Source organism: Silurus aristotelis (genome assembly GCF_946808225.1).
Source record: "Silurus aristotelis genome assembly, chromosome: 14".
Classification (NCBI taxonomy): Eukaryota; Metazoa; Chordata; class Actinopteri; order Siluriformes; family Siluridae; genus Silurus; species Silurus aristotelis.
Genome location: NC_139587.1, coordinates 8,523,836 through 8,550,146, shown reverse-complemented (window position 1 = coordinate 8,550,146; position 26,311 = coordinate 8,523,836). Strand labels below are relative to the sequence as shown.

General features: G+C 37.2%; 1 protein-coding gene across 10 annotated transcripts in view; it reads right to left on the bottom strand.

Annotated features, from left to right (window-relative positions):
- Window positions 1–26,311, bottom strand: part of gria3b (glutamate receptor, ionotropic, AMPA 3b) — a 194,349-nt gene that overhangs the window by 87,434 nt on the left and 80,604 nt on the right. For all 10 annotated transcript variants that reach the window (XR_014536591.1, XR_014536592.1, XR_014536593.1 and 7 more), the window contains exons 5-12: window positions 19,515–19,568; window positions 18,066–18,227; window positions 16,640–16,807; window positions 16,342–16,446; window positions 14,759–14,866; window positions 12,158–12,364; window positions 7,911–8,284; window positions 2,592–2,790 (exon numbers count right to left, since the gene is read on the bottom strand). Coding sequence is in view for 5 of the 10 variants with exons in the window: in XM_083560258.1 (XP_083416384.1) it covers window positions 2,592–2,790; window positions 7,911–8,284; window positions 12,158–12,364; window positions 14,759–14,866; window positions 16,342–16,446; window positions 16,640–16,807; window positions 18,066–18,227; window positions 19,515–19,568 (1,377 nt within the window). In the remaining 5 variants the exon portion in view is untranslated. The remainder of the gene's footprint in view (window positions 1–2,591; window positions 2,791–7,910; window positions 8,285–12,157; window positions 12,365–14,758; window positions 14,867–16,341; window positions 16,447–16,639; window positions 16,808–18,065; window positions 18,228–19,514; window positions 19,569–26,311) is intronic.

Below are 26,311 nucleotides of genomic sequence, written 5' to 3'. Positions count from 1 at the left end.
TATTAATAAGTAAACGATAGGGACTGTGTCAAAATATGACATATGTCTTGCTCAGAATGTTGTGGCTGATCTGAAACATCCAGCTGCTTTCTGTCGTCTGGGTCTAATTAAACCAGAATGTGGTTCCTGAAAACCAGATCTGAAATAGAAGTCGAATCCCATTAATCAGGATTTTTTTTTTCTCCTGTCAGCACTCTGATAGTTTTAATTAAAAGCCCTCTGGAACAGTGGTTCACATGTCATCTTAGATTTGAAAGCCTCAGCATGTAAGTAGGACACTCATTATATAGAATGTGGAGATGCACATGTCCCTAATGGGCATCTGGTTGTCTTGCTGTAAACCTTTAATGACTTCAAATACCTGCCACCAAGCAAACATGTAACTGATGGAACTTGGCTGAGATACTCGCTAAGCAGCAACTCGAAAAACATACGTATCCTCCTAATGGAGTTGGTTAAGTACCGTATGTTCTGTATATTTACACTCCATTTCCATTTACTCAGCAGGTACACATCCATTATAAGCCCCTTATTGTTGGAAAAAAAAATCACACACTCACTATGAAGTGCTCTTTTCAGATTCATTGTACACAGCTTGTAAAACATTATACTTTGGTAATATGTACATGGTTACTGTGATCCCGTCAGGAAGTGATTAAACTGTACACTAATTTCTGTATAAAGTGGAATCTTGGTTACGATCCAGGATTTCACTAGATTAGCATAATTTGGGCCATTCAATTGCTAGAACTCAGTGACAAATGTTCTACACAATGGCTTACTTTTGGAAATGTGGCATTGTTGTGTAATATATATATTTTTTGGCTTAGTTCTTGTGCATGTCTCACTAACAAACATTTGGCCTAATTTGGGCTGTTATTAAGTTCCAAATGTGGGTCACATCTCACAAGTAAAGTCCCAGTCACAAATGTGGGTCACACAAATCTGTGGGTCACAAATGTGTTGACTTGGTCTTGATCTAATCCAGTTAGCAATAGGAATTTCTAGTACACTTACCAGTTCTTGTTTGCTTGTGTGACAACCTTATTAAATAGGTTAAAAAGTTATATGTTGTATAATAATGTATTGCCACATATGAGATATACGGTCACGCCCATATGTGCATGATGGACATTACAATTTAGTTTGTAAACCTTTGCACAAGAATTCGGCTTTGGGGACATTCCCCACAATCCCACATAATCCCACTCCATCACTAGCAAGTAAAGAAAACTCTTAAAACTACAGCATAAAAAGACATTGTAGACACGTTTATACTTTTAACTATGTAGAGTTTTTTCTTTGTGTTTTTGTTTTTTTTATGCTTTTGGTCATATCGTGCAAGTGTCTTAATAAAGGCTAATCGAATGAATGATTATATGGCATCCCTCAGCAAGAATTTTTTTCTGAAAAACAACTCCTATATTAGCAAATCCTCTTGGCATGACAAATTTGCAGCAAATCCCTCAATAATGTTTAAACTATAAACTATAACTATTGTTGCTGTTATATTTCGACTTTACCCTACACGATTTTGTTTAGATTTGCCAGTGTTTCCAGATGCAACTAACAACATACAACATATCAGTTTCTAACAAATGATTTCTTTAGTCTAAATAATCACCCTAAGTTTAAACCTGCATTTCAGTAGCAAATATTTTTTCTTTATTCCTTTGGCAGCTAGATGAGCTAGATGAGGCTTTATCAGAAGCCTTCTTAACCTTCTTGTCCAGTGAGGCAACTATGAACAAAAGAAAAAGAGCCTGTGCACATAACTTGCATTGCAATTGTTTTGTAATTTGTTCTAATAAACAGAATGATGTAATATTGTATCTTTAAAGACAAGACATGATGACTAAGGCTCTAAATTAGATCCAAAATCAGTATTGCCTTTCGTCTAAACATGGCTGGTATTTAATTTTAGCTTTAATTGCAACATCAGTCCCTCAGCGCCCGTGGCCATATTGCTTACTTAATCTCTCCCTGTCTTTCAAGTGCACTCTTTGACCCTCGGGGGCCTTTTTTTTATCATATCCAATTTGCTTGTCCAGGAAAAGCAACTAATTATATTTTGGGGATTTGACTTCATCGGATGGAAGGATGAGCTACGGGCTTTGATTAGACTGCTTTATCACCTCTGAGCCCCATTACCCTCCTGACTCTGATGAACCTATTGTACACAGTACTGCCTGTACACCTCCAATCATCTTTATCAGCCAGCAATATTGAAAATCTTGTGTAAAAAAGAGGTAATTGTTTTAACTGAACTTGACAAATTATTTATTCCAATTTTTGCAACACCTACACAATACCAGGTTACATAATTAGAAAAGATGGAAATATATTCTGGGCCAGTATTTCTTTATCAATCTCATATAGTGTTTTATGGCTAAAACAATGCCAAAACTCAATGACTCGATAAATAAACTTCAGAGTTACACTTACTATTGCTTGGTCTTTTCTGTAACCCAAATTGCTCAGTAAACCCTGAAGTTTAATTGGTCCCAAATTCCAGCAAATGGCTTCGAGTATCTCTAGTTAGTTGAAATTCTTCAGTATTTTTTAGTTAGATCTTTGTACAAAACACTCACCCTAAAGAACTCTTTGGTAGAACCTGAATCCAGGGTTCCATAGGCAATCTCTGTTTGTTTGGCTAGATCTTCTGCGCTCTCAATGGGCGAGACCATTCTTTCGACTGTGAGGAAGGCTGCCAGGTTAGCAGTATAGGACGAGATGATGATGAGGGTGAAGAACCACCAGACGCCTCCCACTATTCTGCCCGATAAGGACCTGAAAAACATGCGTACAAAAAAATACTATTTAAAACATGACACAATGAAACAGTACAAATCAAGTTTTGTGATTATTTGTTATGTCTAATCCTATAATATCCATTTAGGCTAAAAATAACCATAAGCATTATAACTATGACACTGTGTGGTGGGTGAGGTAAGCCTAAAGCGGCCAAACAAATTAAATTGGGGAATGCAGCATAGGGTTAAATGGAACACTCATGACAAATGATTGGGGGAGAAGACATTTTGGTGTCAGGGTGATGCAAGACTGACAGCTGTGTCAAATTTCTCTTTTTAAATATTCTACTCAATCAATAATGATACTAGCTGCTCAATCCTCCGAATGCTCAAAATGGCCCTTCATGCTACAGTATGTGTAACATAGCAGTTACAACCAAACATTTGCATCACAGTTTATAAATGATTATTACATTATAAAATTTCAACAGTATTTGCCACTCCATTTGGTATCTTTTTTCTTAGTGTTTTATATGATGAATAGATTATGACTTTGTATGCGGCATATAGAGAGTGAATGTCACTGGATCATGTCAAAGGTAATAAACAGAGTGTTTTGGTATATTTTGATAAACTTGCTGAGCAGTAGTTCATGACCATAGACCAGAGAGATGACAGGAAAGTTGGGAAAGCATCAAACAATGTTATACACTACTATACACTGACATTTTGGCATAATAGGCTGGTGAGATTCAACAACATAAAGAGATCCTACAATGTAAAGTTGGTTTTTGATATCAATTTGTCCAATTGTGTATAAAACAGCAGGTGTGCTAGCCAGGTTTCAAGGAAAGCAAAAAGCAGCTCAAAAAGCACAAAAGGGCTTGAAAAAAAAAAAAAAAAAATATCTGGCACTCGGAAAATAGAGACATACATCTTATTTTTCTCAGCCTTCATGCAGGAAAAAGGTCATCATGGTGTACATGCATTTCAGATGAACAGACTCAATAACCTGCTCTTCCTCTTACAATCTTTGCATTGTATTATACAACAGAAATGGTTCTGCATATCATAAACCTATTCAGCACTTACATTTACACATGATTGTAATAACTTCACTTCAGTGCTGTGGAGGTTGTTGGTGCTACCACTAGTGCTGCTTTGGGGGTTTTCTCCAAAATGTTTGTCAGTTTCTGTTGTTCTTTTCTGACCTGGTTGTATAGTTGTATATTATATACCAGTGGTTTCTTTCTTTCTTTCTTTCTTTCTTTCTTTCTTTCTTTCTTTCTTTCTTTCTTTCTTTCTTTCTTTCTTTCTTTTTTTTTTTTAGAACATTTCAAATTGGGACAGTGTATTAGCGATTCCCACTACATGATTTTTATTCTTATTTTTCTGTTTTTTTTTTTTTATTGTAATACATTTTCAAAGATTTTAACACACTTCTTTCACATTGTTATTATGGAGTATTGTTTCTAGAATTGTGAGGAAAATAATGAATTTAATCCATCTGGGGAAAAGTGAAGCGATGTAAACGCTTTCCGGATGCCCTGTATCATCTCATGTTTTATCTTTGAATCTAAAATCCTTTGGTGTATATGTAAAAAGAAAGGCCTTGCTGTTCTAATACTTGCGGAGAGGATTATCGATATGATTTCACACAATTCATACATTTATACTTTTTTGATAGTGTTATTCATCTAAAAATCAGTATGATGCACAAGGGGTCAAAAAGCTAAGTTTTTGTCTTTAATTCCTTGACGGGTCCCCAAAGTCATTTATTCAACAGCTCATACTGATAAAGCATCTCCAGTAAGCATACTAACAAAATAGGTCCTCTTTTTAATGCATTTGATGGTTATTAGGTAGCCTTGATTGCAATTTCCTGTCAGTCAGATACTCTTAAATGTCAAAAAATGTCACTCTGCACTGCAGGATTTTATGGACTGATGCAATGCAATTAAATGCTTTTCACTGTTATTGACAATAAGCTAGAGAAGACAATAGTGCTGCTGTGTCATCAAAGTATCAGATTATCCTGAAGAGCTATGGATTAGTTGTCATAAAAAACACAGTGTGTTATGACTATGGAAACCTTACCAGCCTAAAAAAATGAATAGAGCTTATTTCAACTATTGAAATTGATTTATTAAAAGGGTTTTCTTTATTAAATCATATTGTTGCTTTAATAGGATTAGGTGGTGGTCGTTGTTAATAATACAGTGGAACCTGGTTATGTCGATGTCCCTAGGGGACGCCAAAAAGCGCCGAGATAACCGATGATCGAAATAAACGAAAACCAATATAGCGGCAATTTATTAACGTGCTTGAAATTTCTTTATGTACATGATGTGCGTTATTAAATGAGAATGTACATACACGTGTTTTTGGAGGTTTTTTTACACAACAGCGTTGCCGCGATTTGTTTGATTGGTCATGCGGATCGAGATAACCTGTAATGCGGATAAGGAGGCGGAAGCCGAAGTGAACGCAAACAAAGTTTATTGAGAATACTCAGGAGATATTCCACCAATACTTGTAGCGAAGCAGTAATATCCAGTGGTGCGCTCCGGGAGCGCGGCCCACCAAGTTCTGTGAAAGCAGAGACAGTTTGTGTAGAGAATCCACGGATTCACGGATCTAGCGCTGGGCAGCAATGGATAAACGTGGTGCAGACAGTGTGAACATGAAAAACAGCAGGATCGGGGTAATCCGGGGTGCCGTTGAGAGAATGCGGAGTCCGCGAAGAAGGGTACGTAGCGGGACACCTATACGCGATTACACCGACCGCCATGAACCAATACATACGATCATGCACAAACAATAACGGACCGCGAGTGTGTTGAGGTGAGAGTCTTGAGTAGGAGATGGGATGAGTGAGTGAATGAGAGTCAGGTGTGTGTGATCAGCATGACTGCGACGAGCTCCCCCGCACGGGAGAAGAAGCAGGGTGCTTTGGGGAATGCCGCCGCCGAAGGGGGCGTGGCAGGGGGATACCTGACATAACCGACGTTAAGTGACAAATTTGCCCCCCCTTGTGCTCGAGATATTAGGGTTCGGTGACATAAAAAAAATCTACATATCCGATTAAAAAATGCTTAGACAAAGCGAGAATTTGGTGGTTCCACTTCAAAAACGTCGACTTAATAGGGTCCGCGAGTTAAGATAAGTGGGTTCGACTGTAATAATAATAATAATAATAATAATAATAATAATAATAATAATAATATTATTATTATTAATAATATATTTTAATTATTGGAGGAGTGGTTGCCCTGTGGTTAGTCTGGCGGGTTACTGATCGGAAGGTCAGGGGTTAAAGCCCCGGTATTGTCAAGCTGCCACTCTTGGGCCCTTGAGCATGGCCCTTATCCCTCTGTGCTCCAGGGGTGCCGCATCATGGCTGACCCTATGTTCTGACCCCGGCTTCTGAGCAAGCTGGGATGTGCGATGAAAAGAATTTCACTGTGCTGTAACGTATATGTGACAAATAATGGCTATTATTACTATTATGTACTAAACTCATTTGTTTGCACTCAGTTCTGTTATTTGAGTAAAGCTTTGACAAGCTCCACAGGAGGAATATTTGGAGATGTGCAAAATGATCTGTGACAGACTGCAGCATGATGGAGTCCTAATTAATCAGCTTCCCGCGGCTGTATTTAGGAACAGCTTGAAACCATTTCAGGTGAAGGCAAAAGTGCTGCAGAGGCCACCATTAATAAGGAATAAAGAATAATAACAAAAATGTATTAAATCAAGTCTGAAACAAAAGTTAAGTTCAAGTCTCTCAAAACCACACTGTCACAAGTGATGTATGATTGGTTATTCTGAATTTAACGATCACTAACTGATTAAAACTCGGGTTTTAAATTAATGATAAATAAAAAGAATGGTTTTGCATTTTATATATCGTTCTATACAGTATAATTAATTAAATTTTTTGCATAGTACCTACATAATCTGATAATAAAATGTATTATTATTATATAATTGCTGTAATATTTAGTTATAAGATAAAAAAAAAATTCCTCACATAATAATAGTTGAATTATATCTTACATTTTTTTTTACCTTATTACTGTTCACACCTCAACTCCAGCACTAGTGTCCCACTGCATGCACCCTGCATTGTTATTAAGCTTCCCAAGCGCCCAAAAAGTGCAGGTTGGGGAAGGAAATATACTTAGAAGATGGATATCGCAAATATTTATTATTCAAATGTTTAATTAGTATATTCAATAATGTTTAATAAGTATGGAATGAAGCATGATGTTAAAGCCTCTTTGTTTAAAAAGAATACATTTCTTTATTTATTAAAGAAAAATACGTCCTAATTTAAATGTTTTGGAATATGCGAGAAGCAATTTTCTCGTCACTAACACATTATAATTGCAACGAACAGTCGCTCCCTAAAGAGCCTCTTCATAAAAAGCCTTTAAACTAGAACTACTGTCTGGGCTGCTGTTACAGAAGACGAATCACCTTCTAACTATATAGAATAGTGAATTCAAGAACGTAGAGAGAACAACTATCAATTAATAAACTATGTGTAAATAGTTTTCTATCAAACTTTGTGTTATGTTTCCATCAAGTAAGTGTTGTCATATGCATATGAAGACGGGTTGCTTTAATCTAATTCATTCTTACTGCTGTAAAATGCGAGTTCATTTAAATTAGTAGAAAAAGTATGTATATGTTCATACATAAACAAAATGTTTGTGTCTTCTGAGAGGATTCCAACGTTCTTTTCATACTGTCATGTAAATTTTTAAATCATTGGTTAGATTGTAGCTCATGCATCGGATTAGAATCTTTATAATGACACTAATATTTCTATCGAAGGAAACAAACAATAAATATAATCAAAAACAAACAAAGCTTGCGCCTTTCAGTGCATCCTACTGAGCATGGGTCTCATTATCACAGATACCGCAATCATTTAAAAAATCATGGCAAAACTTCTTCAACTGGATTGCAATCGTTCCCCGTTCCCATTTCCTAAACTATTCCAAACAGCTATTACACACATACAGATGCACAGAGCCTTAAATTAAACATTTAGATCCACAGTGGGATGAAGGATGGCTTTTTTTTTTTTTTTTTATGACTGCACATTGCTAAAAACGATGAGAGTGGAATAGTGATGAGGCCACCAACCTTGGTGAGATATCACAGCCCTGCTGCATGAATGCCCCCAGAGAGAACCACAGGCTGTTAAAAATCCCAAAGTCATTAGGCGGGTCGGGAGGAGTCTGGGGGTCTTTGGCTTCATCTGTCTCGTCCAGATGCCACTCGTACGGACTGAAGCGGCTCACGAGGAACAGCACCACGCTCACGCCGATGTAGGCGAACACAATGCACATCCAGATCTCGTACGCCAGCGGGTCCAGGAAGGAGAACACGCCAGGCTTGGACTTCTGAGGTTTCTTGATCATTATAGAAATGCCCAAGCTCATGAAGGGCTTAGAAAAATCTATCACTTCTTCTCGAACCAGCGTTATAGTGAGTGGTGCGACGGCTATGTCCGCTCTCTGGGGGCAAAAAGGGACATGCAGCAGCATATGTTAGTGTCCTGCTATTCTGGTCAATAGATTTACAAATCAAATGCACATCCTGAAGTTAACAAATAGCTTGTTTAAATAATATACTATAAAACAGTCACTGTTTTTAGTATTTGGTAGTCTTCATTGAGCTCATCACACAAGAATGTTTTTTTGAATGCTGAATGATACAGATTGCCTCTTGTATGTGGGCGAAATGAAATATAAGCAAAAAAGACATTCCAAATAAAAGCTTTGCCTTTGCCCCAGGGTTCAGTTCCCAAACATTGCAGAATTTTAAAAAAGGATACTGTTAAAAAAATGTGATGCTTCTAAAAAAAAAAAAAAAAAAAAAAAAAAAAAAAAAGAGGACATCCATTGCCTCAGAGCATCTGAAAAAAGATATGCAAAGCATAACAGACTTGTCTGCTGAGCTTTCACATGCTGTTCAATGGCTTAGGCCTTATGCTGACCTCTACTGCATCAGGCCTAGAGGTGACTGAAAATCTTTCGACTAAGACTTTTCGTCCTCCTCATGCGTCACCAACTGCTGCTCTTGGATCTATGCGCTTGACATGTGACAAGCAGAATCTGTAGCAGCTTCAGCTTTGTCTCTTGAGGGCATTCGAATGTAAGGTCAGCATGAGATCCCAGATCTCAGATCTCTCCCCCGCCAGGAAGCTATTAGTTATGCAATAAGGCAAGATAAGGTCATGGAAACTTTGCAGGTGACTGGTGGGTATAAAAGCTCCCTGCAAATATTCATTTCCTTTTATCTTGCAGTCTGTAGTGAGTGGAACAACGGTGTACTGTCTCAATAAATCATAGAATAATTTGCATATAAATAGCTAATTAAGTGTCTACCAGAAGTGATTTATTGGTAAGGATGAAAAACTCCTTGGATCTCTTCCTCATGCACTGTGGATAAATAATTAGGAATGATTGTCTTTTCTAAATCCAGGGAGAAATATGCACTGAAAACATGGGTGTTATGGCAAATGGTGATCAGATAGATCAGATAATTGCAGTTCTGTATGATGAAAGTGAAGAAGACTAAATTCAGTGATGTCAGATAATTATTGACCAATTTTAATTTCTATTTTTCATCACCATCATTATTATCGTTATGTTATTTATAATAACAACAATAATAATATTATTAATAATTATAATGATGGAAAAAAAATCTGTCAATCATCTGACATTATTGAATTATTATTATTAATTTCTTTTTAATAATGAAAACAATAATTTGTTTTATTTATTTATTTATTTATTTATTTATTTATTTATTTATTTATTTATTTATTTATTTATTTATTCATTAAATTGTATTGCATCTTTGCTTAAACTGTGCTACCAACCCAAATGTTTAATTGCTCATGCTTTACCTGGCAACTCTGTAAAAAAGTCAAATATATGAGTGTTTAAATGATTCATCAAAAAAAGCTTCTGGTACAAACTATTGATTTGGGGACGGCATTCTATTGTACTTCATTTTCCGTAATACAATTGAACTGAATATACAGAAAATACAAACCTGAGCAAATACAATCTGAAAAAAGACAAAACCTTTCATCACAGTTGCACATCATTATTCCACATTATAACCTATTCAAACGGGTGTGAATCTCAGCATGACAATCAATACTGAGCAACAATAACAACAACAACAACAACAACAACAAAAAAACCTCGTATAGACCAACATTTGAAGGATGACCTTTAAAATGCAAGGCGAGTAAAATAAATATGCTGGTCAAAAGGTCATGCCAGTATTGTCCAGGCTGATGGGCACAACAAGCATTTGAGACCAGACTGAAAGGGATTATTTTTCTTCTTCTCCTACCAAGAGTGGACTTTTTATTTTTCTCATTTTGAGCGTAATTTCAACCCACAGCACATCAAAACCAGGCAATTTCTTTGGCTGATAGTTAGGAAATTGAACAGATTAACTAACCCAACCCTCATGCATTTTATATACAGCCCCTCCGAGTTCAGTGTAGCCCAGAAAAACCGGGAATGAATTCACTGGCTTTGCCTGCATTTACAGCACATGAGCACTTTGACAAATGCAAAAGTGGATGCTTGCCCTGGTATAAGCAGTGAAAGTGGCTTTGTGATGTAGTGATGCTGTGATGAATCAGTGGGCGGCACGCTGCGTGGCAGCAGACCACAAAACACAATTTCAACACTGGTTTTGAGTCGGCTTTAACCATCCCTAAGAGAGATATGTAAATGGATGCCACTGGTGTGCGTACTGGCAAGAGTACCTGTATCTTTTTTTTAATAGATTAAATCACTTGTGTTAATGAACTGTGTTGTTTTAATTTTTACAATTTTGTCATTACAAAAAAAAAAAAAAAAAGGTCATGTGACATGAACTCTTTGAGGTCAGAAGAACTGAATGCGCATATGACCATAGAGCAGAAATAGTGTTTTCTTTGTATTTGGTTTTATTATTTCAAAATATATGATTATAATTTATGTATTGCATATTAGACAACATCATGTTTGAAGGTTATGCAAAACAGGTACACCTGTAAACATATATAAACTTAGTATAAACTAACTGGAGGTCACACACAGATTGGCATGTGACAGTATATATTATAAATAACACTGAATATAGTTTATGCACTGTGTACTTGCACTATAGGGCCAAAATGTTTTTGGATACCTGACCATCACAGCCATATGATAATAATAATAATTTGTTGCACAGGAAGAATAAGACTGATCACCCATAAAACACTGGCATGTAGGCAGTTAAATGTTGTGGAAACTAATGAAGCACCATACCATATAGAGCCTTAGAGGTCAGCATAAGAATATTCAAATAAATCCAAAATCTAACAGGGAGCCAATGCAATTTATCTAAAACCGGAAAAATAAGCCTACAAGCTCATCTTTGTCAGAAGCTGAAATATGGACCTTTTCTACGCTGATTTTAAGCAGGGAACACACAATTGCATTTAATGTCTTGGTATGCTGCAGCTCTGCAATTATCCTTCAATAGAACTAAGAATTCTAGACTAGAATTCTAGTGTGCACAAAGTGAGCTCCATGAAGACATGGTTTGCTCGGGTTGGAGTGGAAGAACTCAAATGTCCTACACAGAGCCCTGACCTCAGCCTTACTGAACCCATCTGGAATTAAATGCAATGCTGACCTAAGATGCTCTTGTAGCTGAATAAACACAAATCCCCATTGCCATTTCTCCAAAAGCTACTGAAAACAGCATTAACAGCAATAAAAGATTCGATCTGGATTGGGACGTTTCACAAGCACATATGGATGTGCTGGTCAGGTTTAGCAAACTTTTTGCCATAATAGGTGAAAGCATGGCTTATTCATGTCTTTTGTCATCTAAAGACCTGTCATAATGTAGCAGTATTGCTTAGACTTTGAATAATGAAAAAAACGGTTTGAATTCTTTTGAAATATATCGTGATACTGTATTTCTGTTTTTTTTTTTTATTACTGTAACATTCTGGCTGCAGACCCCTGCTGGTTAAAAAGCATACAAATTAATTTTAACTAAAATTATAATAACTGAGGGTAGAGACAGTGTTATTCTTTAATATAAATAATTTTTCAACTTGAAAATAGATCATAAAATACCATAATTATAGTAACTTTATTTTTTATAAAGGATAATGAGAACACTTCTATTTCATTTAAAAATATCTCAGCCTCTTCCCATGATGATGTCTGTGCACACCTTCTTTCCCAGATCCCACTTAGCATACAGGCCTGTAGTAAGTCTTCACATACATTCACATACACAGTACCTTTGGATATATAAAGGAAGAGGAATGAATTAGTGGAAAGTGGTAAGGTAATAAATAAACTGGTACTCACCCCATATACTAGTTCACCCACCATCCCGTTCCACGTTTTGGTCTCTGGGTCGCGGGCGCCATACTTGCCGTCCATGACTATAGACAGTCTGTATTTAATCCCGACGTGTTTGGCTATCTCGGAAGCTAAATCGACACAGTAGCCTTCATACTTCTCATTGCCTTCCAGATTCATATGGTTTTTCTTGTACATCACATACGGTGCTTCCTGTTAATCAAACACACGCTGGTTTATTGTCACCTGTGCGCGCCAGTCACCAGAGCCGAATGACAGCTGAACAATCAAGAGCATGCAAGGGCGTGCAGGGTAATCATATACGGACCTGCTCACTTTTCTTCCCCCTCTTTCTCTCTCTCTCTCGCTCTCTCTCCCCCACTCTTCTCACACACACAAACCCACACACACTGACCTACATTAATTTTCACTTCCTAGATCTCCATTTGCTTTCTAGAACACTTTGTACCTTAAACATACACATACACACACATACAGCTGTACACAAATCAACCAGCATGACATCAAGTACAGGATGGATGAGACGGAGAGAAAATATGTCATGTGATCTTAGCGAGACCCCTTTGCTAAGCACCTAGCCCCTACCAACATTATGGTCATAAAAATGGATGATGAACAATGGGACAAACACACGGTGACCCACACACTCCCTCTGTGTTAGAGTGGGGGCTGAGATGCATTATCTAACCGCATGTTCACACTAACAAGCAACAAATTGACAGGTGACATGTTCATTTTCTGTGTGCGTAAGTTAACGTAAGACAATTCAATTGACGTGAATGAGTTTTTTCTTAATTCTATACAAATTAGGCAAAAAAGGGATAATTATGTGTACTGTATGAAATGTATTCAGTTCTTCAGTTCCCCACTTTTAGATCCTAGCCGCCGTTAGTTCCGATTTACTGTTGAAAAATGTCAACATTACAGAGGCTTGTCTTGAGCTTATACTGTCCATGATTGTGATACATTACAGCAAAAAAATTAAGCTTGGCAAGACAAAGCAAGGATAGTTTGTACCTCCAGTGAGTGTACGTAGCTAGTACATTCAGCTTGCTTTGCTAATCTAGAGCACTAAGCCTAGCATAAACATGTAAATCAAACAACTCATTTTTTATGGAATTTGTCTTTAATTCGTTAGCTAGTTAAAAACACTGCTTTGATTTTACATTAGAAATGTAATAAACAAATGGAAAACCTTTGACAGTGCACACACACACACACACACACACACACACACACACACACACACACACACACACACACGACAACTGTAACGGTTGCTCTGCAGCCACAAAGAGACAAACTACCAAGGACTTGTTGCTTGCTAATGCGGACGTGAGGTAGGTGGTGACAGATAGGGTAGGTGGTCAGGGTCTTGATAGGTGATTTCCTTTTCATAAAGTAAATGGCAGTGACTAGAGACAGACAAATCTGCTTCAAACATGTTACACCATTGTGTGGCGAAGACATACTGTGTCATTCCAGCATAAAAACAACGAAGAACACAAGCATACATACTAACAGATTGATACATCGTTAGGATTAAAAAGCTCAAATACCTGGCAACACCAGTACTAAAAACCTGCACAAGAATTTCTTCTTTTTTTTTTCTTTCCTTTAAAGACACAGAAGCAGCAGCAGCTTGCTTTTTTTTTTTTTTTTTAGCACATCATTACCAAGCATAGGGCTTCACACACAGAGAGAGCTTCCCTATTAGAGTCAGAGACAATTTGGATGCCAGTGGGGTAGCAATGGTTTGTTTGCTTTGTGCTGAATACATCCGCTCACCTTGTCTTTTCTGGGACAGTGCCCAGTCCCAACTAGTCAGTATGGACCTGGTGATGATCGAAGAAATGCAGGCTGTTTATTTTTTCATGCACAAGTCATTACCCACTTATGTCGTTAAGAGACTACAATATATAATATCAACTGATGCTTTATTCTGTGCTTGGTTTAAAAGCATTATTTAAATTGAACCTGGTCATAAATGAGTCCCGATAATAGCAGAATATGAAATGTTTTTTCAGAAGAGGTGCAATCCTCCCCTGGTCAGTGTAAAAAAAAAAACACACACAAAAAAAAACAAAGCTAGTCCGACTATTATCTCTGTCTTGCCTGTTCATTTTACTTTACTTCAAGACAAACCATTGAACCCTTTGAATTATTGTTGTAATTTTGCTGGCTGGTGGATTCTGTGTGTCATGACCATTTACTTGATGAGTGGAGACAGGTTTTACTTACGTATGCACTGTATGTCAAGTTTGATGATGGAAACGTAAAAAAAAAAAAATTAAATAAAAAACATTACCATCGTACCAAATGCCGTTATTGTGATGTCACTGCTATGACAGGCCACTGGAATATGGAAAATCAAAATGCTTTGTCACCCACACGGATACAGTTGAAACACTCATTGTGTTTTGTTTTCGCCCCTCGACTGTTTCAACGTGTAGTGAGTGGATGGAAAGCAACACAAAAGAAATATACTTCTAGCCGCCCAGGACAGAATGTATTAATCTGTGAGTCTACACCATGACCCTGAGTGGCAGAATATGTGACACATTTAAAACATTGTGGAACGTGTACCATAATAGTAGTGACCACAATTGTTCGGTTTTCCACTGAGGACGAATCGTTGCTGTATGGCAGATCCATTATATTTACAAAGCGCTCAAACTCGTTCCAGTACCCGATCTGCAAAAGGGAAAACATTTTCGTTATTATCAAAACCACAGCCGTTTTAAGCACATTAAAGCTTTTCTGAACCCACAGCACCCCCTTTTCCTTTAAAATAATTATTTCGTGTACAGACAAGAAGCTAAAGAGGCTGCCGGAGATGTATAAAGCTATAAAGGCGTTCTCTCATAAGACTCTGTTCATTAAAATGGCATTAGGTGCCTGAGCTGCTATTGCCTCCTGTTAAATGGAAGTGGAAGTAGAAGTGTGTCTGGCAGACGGCTTTTAAATATAGAGAATTACTGTACAAGCATAAGGCAGCTCACAAAACTGCACATACACACAAAAACATCTAAGCAGTCAGGAAAAAGAACAGGAAAATGTAAGGAGGATGCTTTGATGGCATCAAGGTCTACTTGGTTTGTTCTCCGATTCATAGATAAAGTGACTCAAATACAGCATTGATCTGCCTCCATTAACAATCTAGTTTTTTTTTTGCAGGATATACTAGACAAAAGTTTCTCAATGCTGAACTATAGCACAATACCTAGATTGCTAATCAATATTGTTAGCTACTTAGGAGCACTAGCATCAGGCTGTGATGAGGACAGCAGTGATGTGGAAGAACCTGAGCCCTCAAATCAACTGAAGGACAGTGTCTCATGAAGTAATAGATTGTTTCTACCAGTCAGATATTTGCAGCATGCTCACATTCAGACTGTTGCTATGCTAACTTTAGTTAGCTTCAGCTACCTTTCCTCACTTTGTAACTCTCCATACCAAACTGTCATTTCTATAGAAAAAAATACACAATTAAATGACACATGGAAATTGATGTAGCAGTCTTTTATCCATTCTTGGACTTCACCTGTGTTTAGGTGATTTTACACTGTGTGACTACATGAGGCTTTAAAGATTACTGCTTCATTTTAAGCTCACACTCACAGTGTATTAAATGACTCCACTAAAAACCAAACTGTGTGATAATGTGTCTGTCAGGTTATACAGCAAAGTGTTGATCACGATAGACCTGTGGTAATCCTGGGAATAAGAGCAAAAGCCAGAACTGGACTTGTGTAAAATAAATAGGATAATTGAAACTTTAGTTTGAATATATTAAAAGTCTTTTTTTTTCTGGCTTTTAGACAGAATTGTAGGCACACTCTGAGACTTTTATATCCGAACATTTTAACACTTTTGTCATTGGCTAAAAATGTGTGCACTTTAATTTCAATACATTTAATTAATTAAATAAGCTTCATTCAGACTCACTTTAAATATTAATAAGAAAGAACCCTAACTTTACTATCACTTTATACACTTTATTAAACTTTTATGATATAATAGATATCCTTTAAGACTGCATTCTATTTGAGTGATATCTACAGTTTACTTCAAAAAAAGGAGAGAGACGTATTTAAAGGACACCTACTTGCAAATCCTCTTTGCTCGGCTTTTATGTTATCTAGAAGCATTTGAATTTGTTTGTGTACCTTTCTTGGCCCGCCTGCTTTCATCTCATAAACGTCAATAGTGTAGTTTGATCTGCGGCCGAAACTGTCAAACTGGATATTGCCAGTCATCCCTTGCACTTGAACCTGCCAAGGAAAAGTAAGGATGAAACCTGATGAAATAATGGGCAGCACTCCAAGCCTCCAAGGTCAAATGGAAGGTGGCAGTGTATTGCAGTAGAGTCATGCTTGAGCAGTTCATTTTGAGGAACTTGATTGCGGCAGGGGGGAGTACATGAAAGTCAGAGCTGTGCTAAATGGCAGGGGGAATTTTACCTACCATTTTAAGAGCCCTCTCTATGTCGATGCCTTGACTCCAGGGGACTGCTGGATTGGCCAGGCAATCTCCAGCACTGCCCCGTCTTGAGACATCCACGCGCTGGCGCCGCAGGTACCGGAATGCCTCGGCTATCACCAGGATAGCATCGTAAGACAATGCAGAGGTGTACTGCAAAGAGAGATCATGAAATGAGTACTGCATTACCTACTTCCCTGCCATTAATGCCCAATGCTGAGTCTTTGGGACAGTCTGGATTACATCATCCCTTTTGTCTTGTTCACTAGATGCACATATTAAGGTTTCCTTTGGTCTTCTGCACCTAGTGCAACTCAAGGACTCATTATCAAGCCCTTTGTGAGTTAACCAAGGTGTATTAATTCAGTCACATTAACACAGTGTGCAAAAAATACAGCTGTACAGTAAAGCCACTCGGGCTAAATTTGAGCTCAGTTAATACTTCACAAACCTTTTGCATTAAGGATAATCACACCAGGATTAAGGATAGCAACTTATCCTATGTATGTGCATGCATCTAGCTTACAGTGTTCTATACAGGATAATTGCAGTGCCTCACCACATATAATCATAACTTGGTCTGACATTAAACAGAACGAAGATTCGTGGCATGCTGTTCTATTCATATTTACAAAAGTGCATTGTTTCTCCTTGTGGAAACGGCTCTGAATTGGGTTCTAATTACGGTGACGTGTAAAATGTTTAGCATTGTGTGGAACAGTATTTCAGTCCTATTGTTGTTGTGAGGTGACACCTGTAATTACGCTGCATCTCACAGAACAAGCTGGGAATGCACTGACATCCACTAATTTGCAGTGAGCATTCATTTTTCTTTTAAAATTTTCTTTTATTTGTTTCTTTGTTTATTTATTTGTTTGTTCCTATAACATCCAGAAAGCTTATATCGAAAAAGGATTTAAGAGAGTGTCAAAGTGGGTTGCATTGTAAAATGAGCAGGCCCATGTTTATTTTATTTACTGCTACTATGAGTTATTATGTATAAGCACTAAATTACTACTAAGCATTTTCCATGCATAATCCTGCTCTAGAATGTTCTTTGGCCTGTTTGCCTATTTCAGCCCACACCTGCATGACTCACTGAAGTACCACTTTGAATTTATCTCTTTGCTGATTTTTGTTTAATTAGATGTAAATTGAAGCTCGTGTTCTAACCCAGCTTTGGACTGGACATCAATAAATTGACTGCTGTGATGGGGTGGGAAAGCAGAATAGGAAAAGGATACAAGAAAGAGGAGAAGGCAGAAAGAAGAAAGAAAAGTAAGCAGTAGCAATGGCTACTGAAGAAGAGAGAGGCAAAAGGAAGAAGGGAACAGAGACAGAAATGAAAAAACAGAAGGCTGTCGATAAGACATAATGATGCTTTTTCTCCAGTACAACATGAAAGGCTTACCTTCAGAGGTGTGTTCCTCGCCTCTGGGAATTCTCTTTCATCTAACCGGTCCCAGCGCTGGAGGAACTGCTGCACAACAGGGTTTTCAGGATTGATTATTTGAAAGCCACTTATGTTCGCGCCGCCGACATACACCTTGTCCAGGCTCACGTTAGAGAAGCCCTGTAAAGAGAAAGAAAGCGATAAAGAATGAGAGAAACTGAGAGCAAGAGAGAGAGAGAGAGAGAGAGAGAGAGAGAGAAAGAGAGAGAGAGAGAGAGAGAGAGAGAAAGAGAGAGAGCACTCTGCATGCTAACATAAAAAAAAAAATATATATATATATATAATCTGCACGGATATGTTTTTATGTGTTTCTTTTTTTTTTTTTTATAACTGCATAGTGATTACATAAATCTTCATTTGGCATTTTGTTAAAAGACGTATGTGCTTTTGTGTTGTACTGTATGTGTTGAACATCCACATTGCTGTTATAGTAACCTCCACTCTTCTGGGAAGATGTTCCACACTTTCTTTTCGAGTGTGCTTGTAGAGATTTGGGCTCATTCAGCCACAAGGGTGTTAGTAAAGTCAGGTACCAATGCAGGGTCAGGAGGTTTGGGGTGCAATCAGTGTTCCAATTTATCCAAAAGGGATTCAGTAGGGTTGAGGTCAGAGCTCTATACCAGGTCATTCAAGCTCTTTCACTCCAAACCATGTGAGCCATATATTCAATCTGGTGCTGTGCACAGTAGCATTGTCATGCTGGAACAGGTTTGGTCTTCTACATCAGTTGAAGGGAAAATGTAATTCAACTGCATCCAAAGTAATCTAATACAACAATTTAGATTGTACTGTATATATTTACATATTATGCCACCATATTGGATATGATAATTGATTTAAGTAGTCTGAAACTTGATGATCCTGAGGCATCAACAAGGATGATATTATATGCACCATATAGATGGCTTAATTGAAAATTGTGTGGCATGTATGGCGCTAAGAAATTAGGCAATCTGCATGCAAATAACTTCTACTGGCACACTTCTTAATTTGCAATATATAAACAAACAAATAACACAAAGTCTATGATCAAAAATACTGTTTTTACCCACTGTTTTACCACCCAGGGCTAAAATACTGTGAATGTTTATTATCTGTGCTGCTTCATACTTCACAAATTGTCGTCAATAGGGGGACGAAAGGACATCTTTAGCTTTCTGGTCATTAGAACCGTGTATCCATGGTTCATGGATATGAATTACGATCTTTTTTAACAATGCGGCTACAAAAGCACTACAACGAGCAATACATATAGTGCACATAACCATAATTGTTTTATATATATATATATATATATATATATATATATATATATATATATATATATATATATATATATATATATATATATATATCTTTTCCATACTAAACCTTGTTCTTTTACTTTTTCAGACACTAGAGACTCACCAAATTGGCCAGGATGTAATGATAGCCTCGGCTGTTCTTGCCCAGGGTCACAACCTGAGGAAAGAGAATCAATAATGGTTAGCCATGCATGTAAGAGCCATCAGGCAGATACAAGGCACTGTGCTAAGTTCTCTCCGTGCTGTTTGCATAGCAGACTGTCTTAAACAAAGTGGCAGCCTCCTGCGAGGTGACAAAGGAGCTAAATGCTGATGGATGTCTCTTCACTCTGGGAGGGCTGCCTGAGGTGTTGTCACGCTCCGGAAAAAAGACTGGCTTTATCTCTTGTATGTGCGTTTCTGTGTATGAAATATAGCCATAAATGATTATGTCCTGCATTTAGGTGTAACTTTCAAAGCGTTTTCATTAGAGTAAAAAAGCTTTGGTTAAACCGAATGTTTGTCTACTATATTTGTAGGTGCAATTACCAATTTAATAATGTGCAAATAACAATTTCAAGTTTTGCTATAGTGGGCATAGTACAGAAAACCCATTTACTCAATACTGCCTTATAAGGGAAATCCGTTTAATATATGTCAGTATATAATTCACAATTGCAGCTATTGTAAAGTAACAGTTTTAAGTTGTCTGGACAAAGGAACTAATTAGCAAAGCTGTTTTTCTGTGTAGTTTTGAATGCTTTGCTGCAGTTAATGAAAACGATTCGTATTACTTTTGTTTTCTTGAAGAGTCTGCAGTAGTCATGCACAATCACGTCTCCTTTTAGTACAATAACCACAAATATAGTATCTTCTAAACCGTTTTTTACAGGATACATTATACAAGTTGGCAGCTCTGCTTGATCAAATGGTTTTAATTTATTTCATATAAGTCTCCAGTGTCAGTGCCTGTCACACATAAAAAAAGAGAGACAGTAAGATTGGGAAAGGAATAAAAAGTACAAGTATGATTAATTAATTCAAATGAAATTATTAGCAAATCGCTGTAGTATTGGTGAAAAAAACACACCAGGTGAAGGAAAATTATTTGCTTTAGTGTGATCAAAAAAACTTTGTTTTGATAATTTTTTCCCAGAGCATAATTCCCTGTCAAATTCAATTCCTTCATTCACCAATAGCTTTGCTGATGAGAATGAGTAATTTTTACATTAGAAGTAGAAATATCTCTTTTGTGTACAATTATTATTTATTGCATAATTAAACTGGAATAACCGCCATAAAATTTCCTTTCTGCGGCCGTTTCGAAATAAATTGATTTCTCATCTTTTTTAAAGTCTGTAAAATATTAATGAAAAACTAAAACTAAAGTGCTAAATACTTCTTGATCATCGTATTCGGTGATTTCACTGGAAACGAGTACAAATCAACGCATTTGCCTGGCTCCTTTGCTGACGCAGTGGACTGTTCACCGCCTGAAGGGAATGGCACATGAGATAGCAGAGCTTTGCTTCCACTAATCTGATCTTATCTGGTTGCTCAAGTAGGTCAGTCCATTCTGACTGTGACAGCAAGTTCAAGTCCTGCCAGGGGAGAGAAAGCGAGGTGCAGAAAGTCTGGAGGGGAAATAGTGCGGCGTGCGATGGAACAAGGATCGGGTGAGACATAAGAAATATGACAGCGTGTCGGGGGGAAAAAAGGAGTCATTGATAATGGCATATTGCAGAGCAGATAAATGGGACTTTATGATCGCAAATGAATTCTAACCAACTCAGAAGACATTACACATATCTAACAAATAGTTCTCGCTCATAACGTGCGAAGAACTGTGCGAGATCAAAAATAAATTAGACGAATGGTTTCGGCGCTCTACATTTGTGTTTTCCCTAATCGAACACACGATGCGTCAGCTCATGATATAATTATGTAATGCTTCATTAGCTGTATCAGAGCCGTGCAGGCTGAGGAAGTGCATTAACAAAAGCGCAATGGATCTAATTCCAATCCAATTCCAAAGTTACTGCTACAATATCTCAGATGAAGATCTCAAGTCGCTGTGCTGCTGAGTGAGAGTGATAAATGTTGTTCAACATAATGGCCTTGACTGTTGGCTCTGGTAAAGGTCGCTGGAGCCAGTGACTGCATCAGGCCTCTCCCACACACTGATCATGCTGCGGGCCTTCATGAACCTGAGCAGGAGCTGGCTGCAGAACACTGCCTCACAACCTGCAAACCAGCAGGAACCTTCTACAACTTTAGTTCAGGCACAGCATGAGCTTAATGACATTGCTTTTTCCAGAGGCCTGAACCTGGCCTCACCTTTTGCAGATTGCAGCACTTTTGCGAAAAAAAAAAAAAAAGAAAAGCAGTGCACACACAAACTAATTAATTTGCCTTTCCAAAAGCAAGGCTGGATGCCATATCAAGCTGAGCTGTAGTCTATGCATTCCAGTCTGTGCTTTAGTCTAACCTTGAAAAGTCTTTTGTCTTTCTGGTCTCCAGAAACTCCCCTATCAGTGTCTTCAGAATCTCAAGGAGCTTAGAGGGGCAAGCCTGTGTAATATTTCATAAGCACTGCATAGTACAGGAATCCTGCTAATAAATAAAAATGATGGTCTGAGGCAGGATTATTCCTGTAGGAGCAGCCTTGAGAGGCATTTAGGTGACTGGATTAGAGGAGTGGTTACAGTTAAAGTGTAGTAAATGCCACTTTCACTGTGACTGTAATCTTCTTTTTTACTGCTTCTATGTCACACATTGATTCCACATCCAGCTCCGTCTCTTCTTTGTTCCCCTGAGGCAGGAAGTGGGTTGAAAGAAGTTTCACTACCCTGTGATGGGCAAAAAGGGGCTCATATGACCTTGTGCTCACCTAAAGCCCATGTCTATTCTCAGGGTCCAAAAAAGAGAGAATAATGCAAGAGGTTGTGGAATAAATGGCAAAGTGAGACATTTGCTCCGGACATTCAACAAAAGTCTAGTCTCAGAACTGCTCATGGTCATATCAGCTTGTGCCTGACCTTTAACTAAAATGTGACTCAGCACAAACACTAGACCTGCACTAGATATTTGAAGTTGTCTGCAAAGGCCATAGATTGGATGAGACAAAATTAGACTTGAAATTAGTCATGAGCAAATTAGGCAAATCAGTATGCATGGCCACACTACTCTGGCTTATGTGATTGCCCTTTTATACTGGGAGACTGGATGTTTGCAGTTGAACATAAATGAAAATCTAGCTCATTGTGAGAGAAAATTCACAACCCAAATAGGCATTCTCTAAAAGTACATACGTCAAAGGGATTGTGGTGCTTCGGCATGAAAAGATATCCTTTAAATGTTTGCTGAAGGGGTCTTTAGACCTGCACAGGTGTGGCATTACACTTATGATAGTAATAATATTTAAGTACAAAACTCTTCTTCTTCTTCTTCTTCTTCTTTCGGCTGCTTCCATTAGGGGGCGCCACAGCGGATCATCCGACTCCATACTACTCTGTCCTCTACATCTGCCTCTTTTAAACCAACTACCTGCATGTCTTCTCTCACCACATCCATAAACCTCCTCCTTGGTCTTCCTCTTTTCTTCCTACCTGGTGGCTCCATCCTCAGCATTCTCCCTCCGATATACCCCATGTCTCTTCTCTGCACATGTCCAAACCATCTCAATCAGGCCTCTCTCACTTTGTCGCCCAAAATGTCCTACATGCGTGGTCACTTTTATAAGCTCATTTCTAATCCTGTCCATCCTCGTCACTCCTAATGATGACCGTATTTCCAGGTTCACATATACAGTTGTCAAAAATGCATTCAGAGCTGAGATGTTATTTGATTTTCTTGATAAAAAAACAAACCAAAAAAACCCAGGTACGCCATAAAAAAAACAAATAGCCTTCAGAGCCAAGCAACAAACCCCAAAACAGTTCCACTCCCACCTTTTTCATACGAATCTCTATACGACCTGATCTCACATGTCCAACATCTGATGCATCATCGGTTGTTCCTGATGTAACAGTTACTGCTAATTAACCAATAAACCTTTTCCATTAATCACAGGGACAAAAAAAGGAAAGGACAAAATGGCTTTGATTATCTCCAAAACTCTGCTAGAGTTTGGAGATCTGCAATAAATCATGATTTTATTCCAAGAAACAAACAGGATGAGTATTTTCTGGTGAGATGCTTTCTAATTAACTTGAAAGGAGTGCTGAAGCTATCATATACGGGGTGTCCCCAAAGTTTATATACATAGGGGAAATGAACAATTTGTTTTTTATTTTAGCAAACAGTCTTTCAAAATTATTATATTTAGTTCACATTATAGATACAAATTCCTTTGACTAAAGAAGGCCATGGTGTAGAAGGGAAAGATGCAATGATCATTAAAAGGAACACATTCGACACCAACATGCCTAACACCAAATGTGTTAACACAAGTTCAAAATGCGTGGGAAAGAGGATTGTGTGTTTGAAAAAAATTTCATAAAATTAGACGTCTCAATTTTTTCCTTCTGTGAACAAAGCGAGGCCCTACGCAGTGTTTGTGTTGTGTTCATAATTAAGTGCTCGATGAGTTTGTATTGTATATTTTATAGACTTTTTAAACTGTTTCGGTGGAATTTGGATTCATTCCAGAAAAAAAAAATGATTACAAAAGGTATGATGAAAGGTAAAATTTACCCCCAAAAAAGCAGTAGCATAACCTGGAATTAATTTCTAGAGATGATGAGGAAATAAAAGTACTGCATGATCTGTATATTTAAATTAATTACTGATTAAAAAAATAAATAAAATATTATATATATATATATATATATATATATATATATAGTACAGACCAAAAGTTTGGACACACCTTCTCATTCAAAGAGTTTTCTTTATTTTCATGACTATGAAAATTGTAGATTCACACTGAAGGCATCAAAACTATGAATTAACACATGCCGAATTATATACATTACAAAAAAGTGAACTGAAAATATGTCATATTGTAGGTTCTTCAAAGTAGGCATCAAGAGAATGCCAAGAGTGTGCAAAGCAGTAATCTAAGCAAAAGGTGGCTACTTTGAGGAACCTACAATATGACATATTTTCAGTTGTTTCACACTTTTTTGTTATGTATATAATTCCACATGTGTTAATTCATAGTTTTGATGCCTTCAGTGTGAATCTACAATTTTCATAGTCATGAAAATAAAGAAAACTCTTTAAATGAGAAGGTGTGTCCAAACTTTTGGTCTGTACTATATATATATATATATATATATATATATATATATATATATATATATATATATATATATATATATATATATATATATATATATATATATATATATATATATAGAGAGAGAGAGAGAGAGAGAGAGAGAGAGTAGTTGCCAGACTGTAAGGGATCAAAATCTGGCTATTATCCAATGAAAATCATTGAATTGTGATATTAATAATAGAGATAAAAAATTACATAAAATCTAATAGTTTTTCTCCTATTTCAGTACAACCACCAGTACTGTACAAGCCGTCACTGTGATATCACTATGCTCAGAGTGTTATCGGAGTGTAAGAATTTACACCCTGGATATAATAATCCTGTGCATATTATATATGATGTAATAATTAAATGGATATAATAATTCTGTACTGTATGCTCACCCACAAACTCTTAACTATGTGTCTGTAAGAAAGAGCATTAGATTCTCTGGGACATGTGGCATTTGATTCCTTCCCACTTGTGAGGGCTGCGTCAAACCATTTTGATGCATCATTCATCCATTTTGTAATTCAACTCAAGGCCCAGTGCTAAAATGCCACTCAGACTAGACAGAACAGAGAACTACTCTTTGAAACTGAATGGAAACAGTGGGATTAATTTGGATGTCTATAGCTTAACCCTTTCATTCCAAATTCCACTGAGTTTAGACCTTAAATGGTCCCTTGAGCTACAGACTGCAGCAAAGCTTTTAAGGCCTCAGCTTTATTGGTCTTGCTTCAAATCAAAGACAATGAGCTCAGTGCTCAATGTGCTATTCCTGACCTCTCTGGGTTGGTCCAGTTTTTCATGCTTGTGTCAGTGTGCTAAGTTAGGATCACATGCTCCTTTGATTTCTTTGCAGACACAAAAACGTAGCAGGGGAAGACAGCAATCAATTAATGTGGATGTTAGAAGTCAAATCAAAGTAATCTTGAGCTTTGAATGTTCAACACATTTCTTTGTGAATGACTGGGGCTCTTTTATTAAGCTGCTTTTTTAAAAGGGGTTATATCCATTGAGCTCTGGCTGAAATGAAACTTGACTGACATCTTAAAACACAATGGAAAAAGTAAAAGCTTAGATTGCATGATAATTCAGAGATATTTCCTGAAGTGGAAATGGAGCTTTTTTCCCCCCTCGCTTTCTGCAATCAAGGTCTAGAAGATACGCGTTAAAAAAAAACCTTTTCCTAAATCTAATGAGTGTTTCTGCTTCATTCAATCATTTATTTTGAAGTGGTTCAATTAGCATGCAACCAACATAAGACTAAACAAATGCAAAATCATTGATGAAAAAAAAAGAATATGCTCATCTTAATGGCTAAAATGCTACAGCAATCAAATGACTGAGTTAATTCAAATGAATTTGTATCGGCGGGATTTTTTTTTCAGGTAACTTTAAAATGAAAATAAAAGAAGAAACATATTGAGTAACTGGACAACTAGCAGCAAATAGGAAAAAGATCCAATGCGGCAACATTACCTATTAAAAGGAACCATCGCACTAACAAAAATTACTGAACCGAACACGAAACGAACATAAAGTAGAGAAGACCCCCATTATTTATTATTATTATTTTTTTTAGGGAGTTGTTCTTTACAATGTTTGAGATAATTTCGACCAAAGATTTCAGAAAATCAGCCTTGAAACGTCTG